Source organism: Urocitellus parryii, chromosome 1, assembly GCF_045843805.1.
Source record: "Urocitellus parryii isolate mUroPar1 chromosome 1, mUroPar1.hap1, whole genome shotgun sequence".
Classification (NCBI taxonomy): Eukaryota; Metazoa; Chordata; class Mammalia; order Rodentia; family Sciuridae; genus Urocitellus; species Urocitellus parryii.
Genome location: NC_135531.1, coordinates 258,027,256 through 258,044,497, shown reverse-complemented (window position 1 = coordinate 258,044,497; position 17,242 = coordinate 258,027,256). Strand labels below are relative to the sequence as shown.

General features: G+C 35.7%; 1 protein-coding gene across 1 annotated transcript in view; it reads right to left on the bottom strand.

Moving 5' to 3' along the window:
- Window positions 1-527: 527 nt before the first annotated feature.
- Window positions 528-17,242, bottom strand: part of Map2 (microtubule associated protein 2) — a 274,232-nt gene continuing 257,517 nt past the window's right edge. The window contains exons 14-17 of the mRNA XM_077799339.1: window positions 16,041-16,381; window positions 5,374-5,455; window positions 1,602-1,714; window positions 528-1,386 (exon numbers count right to left, since the gene is read on the bottom strand). Coding sequence (XP_077655465.1) covers window positions 1,171-1,386; window positions 1,602-1,714; window positions 5,374-5,455; window positions 16,041-16,381 — 752 coding nt within the window. The 3' untranslated portion in view covers window positions 528-1,170. The remainder of the gene's footprint in view (window positions 1,387-1,601; window positions 1,715-5,373; window positions 5,456-16,040; window positions 16,382-17,242) is intronic.

Genomic DNA, 17,242 nt, shown 5'->3' with positions numbered 1-17,242 from the left:
TGTGTGATTAAAAATGAGATATATCCATAATCTAAACCAACAATCTGTAAACCCTTTTATGTATAACTGGACCCACCCCCACAAACTCCACGTTGGTGAAAGCAAAGAAAAATAATTTTTTCTAGCATCACGGGAGAGACTTGTATCTGGCACTAAAACAGGGTTACAGCTTTGAGTTGTTACGGAAAGCAACTTCATGCTAAAACTTTTTGTCTTTTTTAATGTATTTTTTTTTAATAGGGAAGAGAACCCTGCTAACATCTACTTTCACATACCTAAAATCGCAACACCAAAGGGTGCAGGAGACACAGATACTGTGAATAAAGAAGTATAATATTCAAGTATATGAGGAAGTATCACAAATGGCCACAGAGAAATATATATATATTTATATCTATAATACTGTATCAAACAGATGGAAAGGGGGTGTGAAACTGGTAGTGTGGACACAAATCTAGCCAATCAACTGACATTCTAATCAGACATGAGTCCATCCTAATGAAAGTGCGTCATTCCTAAGAGATGCACTTTTACACCACTTCCTTAACCACAGCCCAAATGCTTTGTAACTAGTTTTTAGTTAGTTAAATAATTTATTGGATTGACATACTCTGATATAATTATCCAGGTCCCAAATGTTAATAACTTAATTGCATCTTTCTTCCCATTTATACAAAATAACACTTTAAAAAAACGTATTTCTTACATGCTCTTCCCTTCCTGCAATCAGACTTCTTGATTCTTAATTTAACCTGAAATAAGTTACAATGGGCAGTTTTTATCTTTTCGCCCAGAAACAGAACATTGAAATGAGCAGCTTGGATTTTTAACAAGGCCTTTCAGAATGTAGTGGGTAGCCTTCAGGCACATGAAAGGTAAAAATGCAACTTTTAAAATAATAATAATACTCCATGCAAAACAGAGCAGAGCGAAAATAACTGTCCAATTGAACCCATGTAAAGCCAGTATGTTCCTGTTGAAAATGGAAATCAGGTCAATTTCTGCATATACTATTCATTTTTTTAATAAAATTTTAACAATTACTACAGTTTGGGGATGAGATTATTTATCTTATGGTTTGTAAAGAATGGATGTAACACCTGCTCAGAGCCCACTCCTGCCAAGAGCTCATGCCTAAATATTATGACTCCAGTGCTAGATGAGAAGTATTCATAAGCCCTGCTTAGCGAGTGCCGCAGTGACATCCTCAGCCAAAGTGGCAAGCTGAGGAGATTCGAGCAGGTTGATGCTTCCAGATGAGGAGACGTTGCTGAGTCGCCGGGGTGATGCCACGCTGGATCTTCCTGGGGACTGCGTAATGATCTCAGCCCCGTGGTCCACGCGGGCCTTAGCGTGCTCTCTGAAGTTCAACTTTTGGCTGTCAATCTGTTTGAGACAAGCATCAGTTCTCATTAACTCAAGCATCTTCACTGGCCCCTGACTCTTTCCCTGTGTTTCAGAGCTGATACTAATGTGACTTCTTTCCAGCTCTGCCATTTGTCTAGGTCTTCAATCTGGGACCCATTTTGACAAAGGCTATTTCACAAGAACTTTCTTTTTTTTTTTTCAAGACAGGGTTGACTCATGTTTTTGTTTCCTACCTTGACATTACCACCTCCAGGTACATGGTGGGCGTTGTCAAGTGATCCCACTTTCGCTTGGGCTTTTTCTTTGAAATCCAGTTTTACACTCTCAATTTTCACACGTCCACCACCTTTGAGAGGAGAAAGATTTTTAAATGCCTTGCTAAAATTAAATCTTATATTGTGATGACTATTTACCCCAAATGATTATAGTAGATAGACCAGTGAAGACTACAAACTTATTACCTCTTCTATCCCTCTGAGAGTGAAAGGAATGTAAAAGGAATCTTTTAGAATTTGTAGTACATACTATTTTCCCCATATGAAAAAGGTGATGATATCCTTTTTATTATCTTATATGAATTGCCTCACATGTTAATACTTTTCTTCTTTACTTGTGTCTACCTTAGAAATCAGAGCAGGTTTTATTATTGGTGTCATAAAACAAAACAAAACAAAAAAACACAACAACAACAACAAAAACCTCTGAAAGTAACAACAAAAATAAAACTTTGGACTCTCAGTTTTTCAATTCTAGTGGAAAAAGTTAAATTGCAATGAAATTCTTATGGTAACAAGTCAATTTATCCAAAAAAAAATTTTAGAATAGAATGGTACAAATACAGGCAAAATATAGTTGGCTTTTGATATCCACAGATCCTGAATCTTGGATTGAAAATATTTTGGAGAAAAAAATTGCATCAGCACTGAACACATACAGACTTTTGCCCTATAATCTCTTAAACAATATGACTACTAACACACACACACACACACACACACACACACCATCCATGTTTAAAACACTAGGTAAACTAGGGATAGAAGGAACTTACCTCAACATTGTATAGGCTACAAACCTAGATATATGTATGATACACGATACTACAACATGATACTATAACAAATATATATATATATATATATATATGGTGGCATAACGACTATTTGCATAGCATTTACATTGTGTCAGGGATTGTAATTCTGAGATGATTTAAAATATACAGAAGGATGTGCATAGGTTAAATGCAATGCTATGTCATTTTATATAAAGGATTTGAGCATCTACGGATCTGAATATCTTCAGGGGGTCCTGGAACCAATCCTCCATAAATACTGAGATGACTGTCTTCATCTGTAAGTTTTCAACATTGATAACTTCATTAATGAAATAAGTCAGGAGCTGAGTTGTTTATGACCTTTAAGACCTTGCCACCTTAATTAGCTCTTGGAGTCATGGAGAAAGGATCTTAAGATTCTTAGACAGATGCCGCAGGATCAATCTGACCCTGACTTTGATCTGATAATACTGGAACAGAGTTTTGACCTTGCCATTTCCTCTAATGCTAACTAGTCTGAGACTCGAGGATCTGCTGATTGTTAGAGTGCCACATTCTACCCTTCACTGAGGTTTTCTGCTGGGATTATAGGTGTGCACCAACACTCCTGGGGCTAGACTATGGATCCTACTTGTTGGTCGTGATGGGATTAGCGTGATTCATAATGATTCACAAAAAACTAATTATCTTGGATAGACACTGGAGGATGTTGGGCTTTCAATGACATAAGATCAACCTCTTTCTTACTTTCATATTTTCTGATAGTCTCTGACATTAATTGCTCTCAAGCTTCCTTTTCTGAACATGTATTGTCTCAGCATAATTTTGTTGTTAATTTTTTTTCAAACTCAATTTTGAAAGGAAAAGAAAAATAAAATTCAAATATGGACCCAAAATATATTTTTTAAAAAAGGAAACTTGAGTAGTCTAATTCTGTTGATTTCCCACTGGAAATTCTTATTTGACTATCAGAAAAAAAAATTTGAATTCAGATATCTAATCCTTCAATTGTGAAGAACTCTGGCACCCATGAGGAACTGTAATTGTGAAAGACTAAAATATTTGTCAAGTTTCAGAAGGGAAGTGCAGATATTTCGATTTGTGCCTCCAGGTGTGGAATTGTTTGCTTTACTTTCTCCTTAGATACCATATATTTCAAAGGAACTTGGTAAAGTGCTTGCTGTTGTCAAGGATCATCATGGATTACTTCATTATGAATTTAGTCTTCTGATTCAATTACAATAGAACCGAGAGCCAGATTTAGAAATAGGTGGGAGTATCTGACAATCGTCTTTAATGACCAATAAATCATACATAGAATATGATTTGCTTATTTGTGTAAGATTTTCTGTGCGTCCCAGCCCCAAGTGAATTCAATTAACTTTATCTTCACTGTCTAGAATGAAAGAGCCCAGTTTTTGTTTGATTGTTTGTTTTTTGTTTTTGTATTCTGCAAGAAATTGACTGAGCAGTACAAAGTCAACTATGTGTTAACAGACTCCAGCTTTATAGAAAGGGAAATTATGAAGATATGCAGTATGGGACACATCCCTGCTGTCTCTTGAACAGCAGAAAAGCTAATTCCAGTTTCTAACTTCTTGACTTGCTTCATAAACATCCTTTGACAAAAATGAAAGAAGCCTGGTTTCTGGATATCTCCAAAGTTTTTATACATTTTGAAACTTATTCTATCTATCTTTGTTTTCAACCAAGAAGTTCTTAGTAGTCTTCTCCTGGCCAGAGGTCTTATTCAGCCCAAATGTTTTTTCCATATTTTTTATTGGTATATTATAGTTATACATAAAGGTGGGATTCATTGTTACATATTCATACACATACACAAAATAATTATATAACTTTTTCAATATCATTTCCCAATATTTCTCCTTTTCCTCCCCTCTGCCCTCCCTGCCTGGTTCCTTTCCTCTACTACACTGATCTCTCTTCAATTTTCATGAGAACTCCCACCTTTCTTTCCTTGTTCCTCTTTAGCTCCCACATATGAGAGAAAACATACAGCCCCAGACTTTCTGAGTCTGTCAGCTCAGTTACATTTATACCTTGTTTCTGATTTGAGACAATGATTAATGGAAATAATCTACTACCTGGTTTAGAAGTTAAGATGCCAAATGTGGATGGTTACAACCAATTACTTTCCTTTTGTCCTTACATAATCCAATATAAATTGTATCAAGATATTTTCAATAAAATCACACACTTGACAGATATCCATTATTACACACATAGAAGCAGAATTTAGCAAAAATATATAATATATGATACTCAGAGAAAACAACTCATATTATGTTAGACTTACACATTAAAGGGTGACCCCCACCCTTGCAAAGCAGGTATGAATATAAATTCTACTTTAGAGCAGTAATCCTAAAAGATATTTCAGAACACTGAAATGGGGTCTATGGTCAAATAAGTTGGAGAAGCAGTGCACTGTGCTGAGGATTCATAGTTTTGATTGACCAGGTAAAGGATGTGGGAAATTCATCAGATACATAAGTTTCTTTGGTTGTGCTAAGGACAGTTCTTATTTTACAGAATGTAGGCAAACAATTTCATAAAAAATGTTTGTAAATACTGCTTTTGGAGTCAATCTTACTATGTATGAATTCATAATTGAGAGTATTTAAGACTATATGTTTTGAAAGGTCTCCAATAAGCATGTTGAACACAGAGACCCATGCATCCATGCACCTTTTAGCTCTTAACCTGTTCTATGACATGTGGCCTATTAATGGTAATTGGGTTCACTTGTCTCAAATGAAGATGCCTTGAAATTTTTAACTTAAGTTTCTCTCAATAAAAGCATAAAATATCAGGGTTTTTGAAATATCCTTCAAATTAGATGTTTCACAAGAACAAAAAAAAAAAATGCTTGCCAATTTCCTGAATCCAATTAGATATTTCTCAAAGTACTAAAAAAATGGTTCATTTACCTGGTCTGTGGCGAATATTCTTCAGTGAGCCACATTTGGATGTCACATGGCTTAAGTCTATCTTCTTGGTGACAATTTGTACCTGTGTGAATCACATAAAACACACTTACAATAGTTTTAGACATGGAAAAACCCCAAACTCATACAAAAAATCTGGAAATATGCACATTTACCACATGCAATGGCATATCCAGAAATCCAAATTGAGGTATATGCTTACAAATACACACACACATACACACACACAGGAAAACATACTTTCCATATGTTTTCCCCCATGTTTGGAGTGGAAAGAAGAGAACCCAAATGAATGAAAATCCTGGAACAGAAGGTTTTATTAATAGAAAACAGATCATGCCATAAAAGCATAGAAATATCTGTATTAATAAGGCCAGCTTCCAATCAGAGAGCTAAATCATACCATATTAAACCTTTCCAAAAGCAAAGAGCCAAGAGAAGTGATGCATTATTTTTTTATAAAGTGATTTTTACATAGAAGTGACCAACACTGCTCACAGTTACAAAAATCAGCATTAAAGGTTTAAGATACAAGAAGAAGGTTCTAAATGTGCTTTCCTAAACTGTTACAAAATTGCCATATCTTGGCTAAATGGGCTTTTTCTTACACAACAAGTTATAAAATGATAGCAACATCTTTTTTCTTTTTATCTTTTATTGAAAATGTTTCCTCTTCCAATATTTGAAGCAGTGCTGCTGCAAGTGATCCATTGTCCATTTGCATCAGTTGTATGTGGGAAATACTAAGACAGGAAGGGATGAGCTCAGAGTGTCTGCATATTTAAACAAGTGCTTCTTTTCTAGAGGGAAGTTTAAGACTATTGTTTTGGAGGTTTGAGGCTTCAACTTACTTTAATATCTTTTTTTAAATTTATTTTTTAGTTGTCAATGGACTTCATTTTATTTTTTTGTATGTGGTCCTGAGAATCAAATCCAGTGAGGTAAGCATCCTACCACTGAGCCACAACCCCAGGCCCACTTTAAGATCTTTAATTATCCTAATTTGTCCTTTTCTACTGTGTTTTGACCAGCAGTGGCTGCAATACAAGGTAAGATGCTCCATTTTCTGTTACCATTAAGGGAATTATCAGGACTGGAGCTGCTCCTGTGACCACCATGTGCTGTTTATTTACAGTCAGGGAAACAGGGAGGAGGGTGACCATGTCAGTGTAAATACTGACTCTGAGGCTCAGACCAGAATCCTTGAAGGAGCCCAGCAGACAATCCTATGGATTTCCCATGGTAATGATATTTTTATGCTCAGCAACAGCTCCTTGTAGAAAACACTTATTTCTTCCTCCTCATTGCTCAACTCCATTTCTGCCCAGTTGAGGAATGAGTAGCCAAGAGTTATCAGAGTATTAAGGATTCTGTATTTGATACCCTGAAAATTACTTGAATCACAGATTATGAGAGCCTGCAGTTTAGATGACAAGATCTATCAAAATAGAGTTAGCATGATCTGCCTTTTAAAAGTTATTCTTATTTTATGAAGAAACATGCTTTTCTTTTTTTTTAAAAGCTTGGGTTCGTCTGACTCCTTTTACTCTGCCTCAACCACTCTTAAGAAAATAGGGGTTCATTTCTTAGTTCCTTTCATAGAACATTATTTCCACTAAATGAAAGAGGGAAAATCCCAGCAAGATAAATGTGTACTAAGACTTGAATCCCTTCACTCTGAATTATAGATGAATCATGCTTTGCCAGTTCTTTATTATTCTAAATGATATCCTTGCTCTCATGAATAATGAATGACTGAAGGCTGACATTACATACTTTGGGCACTTTCAAGTGTTCTCAGTCTTTGTCTCAAGGGTAATCTAAATGGAGCTGGAAAAGGATGAGCCAGCTGATTTTTTCAGGGAAATAGAGACAGCAGGAGGAAATACCTTGAAGACAAAAAGGCCAGCAAACCAAGTTGGTAAGTAAAGTGGGTTTGCCATCCTCTGGAAAACCATGTGCATCCTGACAAGGTTTTCTTTTCCAATGCAAAGTGAGAAATTCACTGATGATCTTACAGGAAAGGATGGGAAGTCCATCACCCACGATGCAAGGATAACAAGCTACCACACCAGGTGACAAGTGCACAGCAGTGAGAAGGGAGGAGTGTGTTGGGGGGAGGCAGGAAAGGAAACCAAGAGCCGGCTGTGCAGATAGCTCCACACAATCAGGACAGCTTTCTGATTGAAGCTTCTACTTACATTTCCGCCCCCAGCAGAATGTTTGATGTTATCCTTGGAACCACATCTTGACTGAACTTTGCTAAAATCGATCTTCTTGTTTAAAATCCTAACCTAAAAGGAATTGGATGTAACTTCACTGTGCATTTTTTCTTTTAAGATGCTGGGTAGAGAGAACCCGAATGTATAGCTCCAAAAAGGCCCCAGACTCCCTTCATGTACATAGTTATTTAGGAGAAAAAACTAACACTGGAACAGAAGAGCAGTTAAATCATGTAAATATGAACCCCTATTTTTTCTGTCCCTCAAGGGACAAATGCCAGAGAGCCTTAGATGTTCCAGTTGTACCCAGGTATAATCTAGAAAAAACTGGAGGGACAGAAAAAGAAAACTTGTATAGACTTGGATTGTCTGTGATAGGGAGGCAGCCAATCTTGTTGGCATCATTGGGTCTGAGTGGTATATAGTCCACTGTGGTTCAGCCCAGGGTCCTAGAGGACAAGCCAGTGGTCCCATGGTGTTAGTCATCACAACTCTTAATCATCTCCTCCACTGGACTTGCCTGATCTGTTCATCTACACTCTCACAATTGGTCTGGCTCATGGCTGCAGGTCAAGATTTCAGGGTTCTCATTTGCCCTGGAGGAAAAAGCCTGGGTCAACAAAGAGACTCCTGGCTTGCTCTGTTAAAAAGGACTATACAATTCTCTTATAGTTTTGGCTCCATGGCCTTCTGGAGTCCCCTTTCTGGCAACTGCTCAAGAACAATCATCACCCATAGATGACCTCATGGAAGCATTTCCACTTCCAGAGGTAAGGAAACAAAGGCCCATTGGTTAGCTGTGTTGTATTGGGTCATACATAGTCCAGGCTGTGGGTGGGCCCAGAAGATTAGAGGTGAGGTACTTTATTTCTATTTTCAGAAAATGCATGTATTTTGAAGACAGTAGCAGATCCAGACCTGGAAAGACATTGTTCCGGTGTAATATAAAGTACAAAGCTGTGATCTTGTGGCTTTTTATATGTGTCTTTTGAACTCTGCATGTTTTGAAGGATAGATAAACATGAAAAGAAAAGTTGTTATTGTTATTACTTGTTTGTTTTGTTTTGTTTTTGGCTACTGCTACTTCTCTTTTCCCACTCTACAGCTAAAGAGAGATCATATTTTTGACACTTTAGGAGAAAGTTTAGCTTCCTATTAAAACAAAACAAACAAACAAACAAACAAAAAAACCAAATTCACTACATATACAGCCATCTCCAAGAATGTTAACACATCTCTTGGTATTTGCAGAAAAGAATTTAAATTCAAAAGGACATTGAATCCTGACTATTTTTAACTAGGCAAAGCTGAAATCACAGTGCGTGTCTAACATGGACGAGACAGCTTGTCCCTTACAGAGAAATTTAATTGACAGCTCTCATTAGCAGCCTAAGGGAAGGGCCTCTTGTCAAAATTTGAATTCAGAAGACAAGATGACTAGGGTATTTTCTAGGGCAAGGTAAAATTTTTAACTTAAAATGTGTGGGGGACATCACAGAGTCCACATCTAACATTGTAAGTGTTGTATTGTAAAAGTTTCACTTAAACTGCAGATGCAGATAGTTTTAGACCAATACAAACCATTGCATTTAAAACATCATAAACAAATTCTTTTCAGGAAACAAATAATTATTGATTTATTAAATCTAATAATAATACTTTAAATTATTCTCCATGAGTAACTAGTTATTTTGGAAATGAAACAGTTCGTGTGAGCCATTTCAGTAAGCCTTGGAGAAAACAAAGTATTTTATTTTATATTTCATTTATAAATTTTAATTTAGAAATCATGAGAGTACCAATCAAGTGACTCATTACTAAGTGATCCAAAGCCAAACACTAAATCAGATTCACTTATGGCAAACATGGAAATTCCAAATTCAGTTGCATAAATCTGTTTTGACTTTAACATTTAATCAATTGTTTGACAACTTTTATGATTTCCCAAACTAATGATTCAATCCCAAAGCGTCACACTGCCAGCATTATTTGAAGATGATTTAGAATCCTAAAATCCTGAAACTTAAAAGCTAAGTTTTGTTAATTTCCCCCAGATTTTCTAGAGCGTTATATACTTTCCTGGGACACAACTAGCTGCCCTTTTTTGGTGACAGACTTTCTCAGCCTATGTCTGCTCATCCTGTAATGTGAAGTAGGCTTCAGATGTGCATTAATGGCAAATGTTTTATGAACTCCTATATTGCAATAACTTAGTGAATTATTTTATCTAAAGGCAAAGGATGACAGAATAAATATAAATGGTCCATTTAGACCTTCATTCAACAACTTGCTTAATGGTTGAGGGGAGGGAAACAAAACCACTTTGGACAGAGGACACTTGATATTTACCAAGATTTAAGCTCTAGTTTGACAACTTAGATCTGAGCACCCTTATGACTCTTATTTATGACTTCGAAATATTACAAATTACTTCTCACCAAAGATCTCTTGGGTCATTTAAAAATAATTGACACCTTAGCACTAATCCCACAAATAACAGGAGTTTTCAGAAGTCATTCCATGGAATAGAAACATAGGTGGCTGCTATGAAAGAGCCATATTTCAGATCAGCCTTTTAAAATCAAAGAGCTGAGTTTTAACTTTCTGGATTTTATGGATGGGTCTAAATAAAAATATAGTTTTTTGAGAAGGAATTTTCAGTTCAGAAAACCCCCCCTTTTTTTCCCCTAAAAGCCTATGTCAAGCAAAAATCATTTTAACATCTTGGAGATTATCGAGGAAAAAATATAGCAAACTTCTATATGACAAACAAATTTTCTACGCTCATGGTATGCAAGAAAAAAATGGAATAACAATTATTACTCAAGAATATCTCTAAACCACATTTTAATCTTTCTCAACTTATTTCAACTAAAAATTTACTTGCATTATTAACATGAAATGGAGTGACTTGGAAGAGTATGATGATCTTTTCTTCTGCACACTTCACAACAGAATAAAAATAATATATCAATCAATTGGATCATCTTCTTAAAGCTCTTCAGTACTCTAATTCCTCTAAACTCCTCATTGCTTATTAGAGCATCAAAACTTCTTAGTGTGGCAACCAGAATTCTCAGCAGCTTTGATTTTTTGGATCTTCTTTCCTGTTATACTCTTTATACTTTGTATTTTGGCCAGACTACATTCCATTTCATACTTTTTAAGGGTCTTATTTACATTTTGTACTTCAATCCCATGTTTTCTTTATGTTATCTCTGTCTAGAATGCCCACATTCCAAGTTGAGCCTAACAGATCATCATCCTTCTAGGGGCAGCCTAATCAGTAATTCCAAGAGGTGGCTGGCAAAAAAGGATTTTAGACTCATGGGTTTTATCCGAATGTTGGTGATTCACTTGCATAATTGATTGACTTTTCATTCACGTAATGCTCATATAAGCTTGAAAAGTTGTATAAGTTAATAGTTGTATGGGTTAAAGCAATTGAAAATTAATCCGAACTATTTAAACTTTTACCAATTCTATCTGATCTTCCACCATGCTAGAAAAGAACATTGCAGTTACCTTCTGGATATTCCTTGGTGACTCTAGCAGGATTTTATCATGATAATTCTATTGAAATGATCGGTCACTGTATTGTTTTTCTACCTCTGTTTAATTGTTCCTTTATAAAAACTACCCCCTAAAATGGGGTCACTCTTGGAAAGAATAGGAAGACAAAAAAAATATGTGATGTGCAAGAAAGAACAAATCTCTCTTACTATTTAGTAAGCTTATAGACCCCATTTTGAGATAAATGAATTTGACAAACTATAAAACAATAAGTAAAATAAACTCTGTCAATATAATGTAAGGAATTTTCAGTGACAAGCCTTTTTTTCTTTCTTTTCCATGCTGGGTTGACTGACCAGGTTTTAAACTTCATATTAATCCTCTTCTTTAGCACTATTGTAGCCCTAAGGAGATGAAAAGAATTGGCTTGGAAAGATCTTAAAATTAAATAAGAGCGAGACAATAGGGGAGAACAGAAAACAAGACAAAACAAAAACCTTCCAGTTTGCCTAGATAGCAGGGACCATGCCTGACGTTTCCCATTCCCCTTTGTCATAGGGCACCCGCACCCGGTGGTCTTGGTAAAGCTTGGTGAAAGAAGAGACACGTGAATAAAAACAGTCAATCTTTTTGTCTTAAGTCTTATAGTTTATAAATGTGTCTATATGTTAAAATAGTATCACACAGTAGGTATTCCCAGTGGTAACTCGTGATTTAATATAATAGGTAAATATCTTGTTTTGCTATAATGTAATATGTGCCTCCAGAATTAATTCTGTTCTCTTACTTGAATATAAAATTAAAAATCAACGATTCAATTAGCATGTAAAAGCCCTACAAGTGTCTGAGGATAATGCCTAAAACTTTTAAAGAAAATACAAAAAAATTCCAGTCTATAGTTCACTGATTGTATTTTTTCTTTCCTTCTTTATCACTCCCTCTCCTCCAATTTAAGCTCCTGTTTCAGAAATACTGCTTTTTTTTTAAAACCCAACTTCAGCTTGCATTTTGTGGCATAAGCATTTATAGACTCCTAGAATACCTAACTGCATGTTTTTTTGATGATTTGTAACGGGAAAATGCTGTCATACTTAGTAGAATCCTACATTTAAGAGTTTAAAGTAGTGTGAGCTTTCTACTCTCAAAGATCCATGCTGCATCAGTTATACTGATGTCCTTGCTGTTCCAGAACATTTTAGGCTCGCTTCTACCTCAGGGCCTTTGCATTTATGGTTTTCCCCACCTGAAACACTTTTTCCTGAGTTACCAAGTGGTTTACTCCTTCACTTCCTTCGAGTTTCCATTCAAATATCACTTGCTCAGGCATTTCCTAGCCATACTATCAGAAATGCAATTTCCCCTCAACATATCTCAAGCCTCTTCCTTAGCTTTGTGTTTTTTCCTGTGTACACTTTTTAACATATTTTTCTGACATCATTTTTCTTTGTTTGCATTTCCTCCTAGATCATTAATTCCATGAAGGCAAGAATGTCAGGAATTTTTTTCTGCTTTGTTTACTGCTGTATTCCCAGTTATCTACAACATCACATGGTGCACAGTAGTTCATTTGTTCATTCATTGTATTTAATGAATAATTAATCACTTATCTATAGAACATATAATTTTATATACCTTAGTCATTTTTGTTTGCTGTAATTTTTGTCACAGCATGTGAAAATAGTAATTTAAAAGAGCTTCCTATGCAAGGTTTTTATTTTTCAATCATATAATAGAATTTTGAGGTTATCCTTGTTCAATAAATGGTTAAGTAGATGTTGTATTGGTATATAACAAATATGATATATGAAAAAAATCAACATACTTTTCAAATTTATGTAGTATACCAATACAACATATATTTCCATAGAGTATCAATATAACATTATTTGCATTGTTATTTCATTAAAATATCATTAAAGTTCAGAAGCCTCAAAATTCTATCACATGACTACAAAAACCTGCACAGGAGGTGCTGTTAAATAAAACTGCCATATCCATGTCATGTAACAAAAGCTACAGCAAACAAAAATGACTAAGGTATCTAAAATTACATATTTTTACAGATTGGTGATTAATTATTCATTAAGTAAAAATTACAGTCTCTGACTTTGCAGCTCAGCCATGAAAAGATATTAAAAGTTATCCATGCAAGGTGTGGGTAAGGTGAAGACTTCTGTTTCTTACTCTGTAAAATGTGAGGGTTGAATTAGGAGATGAATATCTTTGACCTCTAACATCTTTTAATTAATTCAGTGAATCCATAAGAATTGAAAGAGAGAGAAACCAGACTGCTTTTTTTTCTAGAATGTAATAATATTTTTCCTAGGTTCTAGTCTAATGGATGTATCTATAGAGTTTTTTTTTTTTTCAAAGCTAGAGCAACACTGGGAAGAATCTTTACATAAGGATGTATCTTTATATAAAAGATGGTCATTGCTCTTTCCTTAAACAGAAGTATGTTTCTAACCATTCTGGTTAGCCTCACTGACCTGAGGATGGCTGACTATGGTTATGAATGAAGCAAAAACATATAGTTTACAAAGTAATCGGTCAAACCACAGACATGGCCTTGAAAAGATCATGATCTAGGCAATGAGCAGTAAATGAAAACAACCACCGTGAAATGGCTTCATTGGTAATGTTCAATTATTACAAAGGTGCATAAGCTGTGCTTTTTAAATATTGATCTTCATAAGCTGACGGAGTGAAAAAGCAACAAACCTGCCAAAACACATATGATTATTCCACATATATCAAAGTACTTCTAAAAAAGCTAATTCATAGGAAAGGTAAAAAGCATTCATCCAATTGTCGCCTCATTTCTTAAAAACTACATGTTTGGAGATAGTTCTTATCATATAGCTATTTAATCCAAGTATCTTTATTCTTAAAAAGCTAATATTAGTTGAAAATTTAGAATTTATGTAGATTAAGGAGCTAAATAAAAAGAGATAGTTTCAAATTAGTACACTTAAGATAGTTTTATCTATAACTTGAGTTAAATGAACCATATTATCTACAGTGAAACTATGACTGCATATGTTCTTTCCAGTAAAATGATTTTTTTCAGCTGACAAGATTAATTTTATTGAATTCTATAAAGCTCATCATATCTTCAACTAGCTTATCTATTCCATTAGGCATTGATTGGCATCATTGAACTGAACCAATAAGCACAGCCTCTCTAGTAATTGAAAATTGGGCTTCAACAAAAAGCTAAAGGGCTATCAGCACAAGACCTACACATACAGAAGAGCAATAAATGTTCATATTGGTGGAAAATAATAAAGTTTCTGGATTTGGGAAATTAATGGGTTCTCACACATTACTATTACAAAATCTGGCTCCTGCAGAAAGCACCCCTTTTCATTGCTGTGACCAAAATTCCTAACAAACAACTTAAATAAGGGAAAGTTTATTTTGGCTCACAGTTCCAGAGGTCAGTCCATGGTCATCTGGCTCCATTGCTTTGGGCTTGAGGTAAGGCAGAACATCATGGTAGAAGGGCACCGCAGACAAAAGCTGCTCAACTCATAACAATCATAAAGCATAGAGAAAAGAATGGGCCAGGGACAAGACACAGTCCCTGAGGACATGCCCTCAATGATCTACTTCCTCCAAACATGCTGCACCTGCACACAGTTTCCTCCGCCTCCCAGCAGTCCATTTAAATTATTCATCGATCATATAGGCCAATCCAATGATGAGGTTAGAACTCTCATGATCAAATCACTTCCCTCTGGACATTGCTGTATTGGGGATGAAACCTTCAACACATGAGCTTTTGAAGGACATTCCAGATCCAAACTTAACACTGTGCTTTTCTCAATGATTCTGGATAGGCCAATTTTCATTGAAATACTCTATGATAATTGGGACTCACATGCTGATAGCTTTGATTTCTTTATCTATGCAGTTATAGATGCTCAATTGGATAATAAAAGTCTTTAACATATTATCCTGATAATTTCTATGGAGCCCTACCATCAATTTTCTTTCTAGTCATTCTATAAAGTAGGAGCTATAACATTCCAGTCAAACCTTCTGGTTTAACATGCTAAAACCACTATTCAATACAGTTAATTTTAAGTAGAAGTTCCAATGTTACAATTTTATTCATAAGGATTATATAGAGCTGCCTATTCATTATCAACATAAATACCTGGCCTTTGTTAATACGTAGGCAATATTAGGCAGAGAAGTAAGTGGGTGAACCATGCTCTGAATTTGGAGGAAACATAAGAAAATGGTAAAAGGTATCATAGAAAATCCTTGAGGAAAAAGGAAAGAGATTCAATTGGAATCACTGAAAGATAATAAGATGAGCTCATGGTCAGGATCCAAAATAAAAAACTCAAATCCATATCAGAAATGTAACTTCATTTCCTATGTTCATATATGAATACAATACCAGTGAAACTCCACACCATGTACAACCACAAGAATGGGATCCTAATAAGTTATACTCCATATAGGTATATGTCAAAATACACTCTATTGTCATGTATATCTAAAAAGAACAAAAGAAGAAGGAGGAGGAGGAGGAGGAGGAGGAGGAGGAGGAGGAGGAGGAGAGTAGTAACTTCAATCTCTTAAGTTTAAATCCACAAAGCCATAAAGCTACATTCAGGAAAGATCTGTTAGGTAATCAACTAAAATATTCTATATGGTTAAACCAATTGTTATCCAATAGTGACCAGAAGGAAAAGATGTATCATGTGATTTTCATTATATTTTATAAGCTAGCTCTCTCAGAAAGGCCCAGACTCAGCAATAAAATATAATCAGTAACTCTGTAACACCTCCAGCTCCTGTGCATTTTAAGAACTGTTAAGTTCATAACCTGAGGAAAGTGATATGATAATGAATGGGATTTTATTTCTGGCAGCAAATATGTGTCCATGCACTTCTTACCTGCCCCCCTTTAGGCTGGTATTTGATGTTGTCTGTTGATCCGATTTTGGATTTGACATTCTTCAGGTCTGGCAGTGGTTGGTTAATAAGCCGAAGCTGCTTGGGAGTGGCAGGAGATTTGGGAGGAGTGCGAATGATGGCGACTTTCTTCTCACTGGGCACCAGAATGGCAGACTTGGGGGTTCCTGGTGTGTGAGGAGTTCTGGGGTAGCTGGGGGTTCCAGGAGTGCCTGGGGTGCGTGAAGAGTAGCTTGGTGGGGTGCCAGGGGTGATGGCAGTCGATCCAGGGGTAGTGGGTGTTGAGGTGCCACTTTTCCCTGCTCTGCGAATTGGCTCTGACCCTGACACAACAAACCACAGCATTAGAACGTTCTCCAGACATCCTTTGTCCCACAGATAGTTAGAGTTCATGTGTCAAAAAGACTATTTTCTACTTTTATGGTTGTTAAGGCAGATAGGCTGCCTTTAGCTGGAAACAGAGTGCACCATTAACTTGGTATGCGGATTCCTGTTTACTCAAGATTCTGAAGGGCATGGGTGACCATTCATTCCTTTAGTAGATTCTTTCTGAGATCTGGGTATATATAAAACATAGAAGTCGGTATTTATATCACATAGATTTAGCCTGTTTAGAAAGATGTTCACAGAATCGTGTTTCAAGGTCTCTCCCTCAGCTGATGTGGAGGAGCACTGTGAATTTTGCGTTTATTGAAAGCTGTCAGACATTGTTCAAGTACATCATTAATTCCCTTTGTAAGGAAACTTGTCTCAGTGCTTCATACTAAAAGAGATCTATTGATCTCTAGAAAACTTGGTTGTTCCAAGAATGTAGTCACAGTGAGCCTAGTGTCTGGTGGTATTTTTCTCTCTGTTTTCATAACTAGTTTGATAGCTTATAGTCAAATCAATAATCCTGTATTGTTAATTACACAGGATCTTTGGAGATGAATTTCTTTGCTTTAAGTTGAGCTCAGTTGCATTTTATTAGTTTACTCCTTTCCTTTTTTTGCTATTGCTATGTAGAGCTAAGATAGGCCCAATGTCCTTAGATTATCAGGGTATCAGCTATGCTTATTACCAAATACTACAATGAAGTAATACAATAATACTTATTACTAAATATGCATGTGAACACAAATGAAACTAGAAATTCAAAACAGCACTGGTTCATAACATTTAAAAAAGCAATGTATATGGGGATA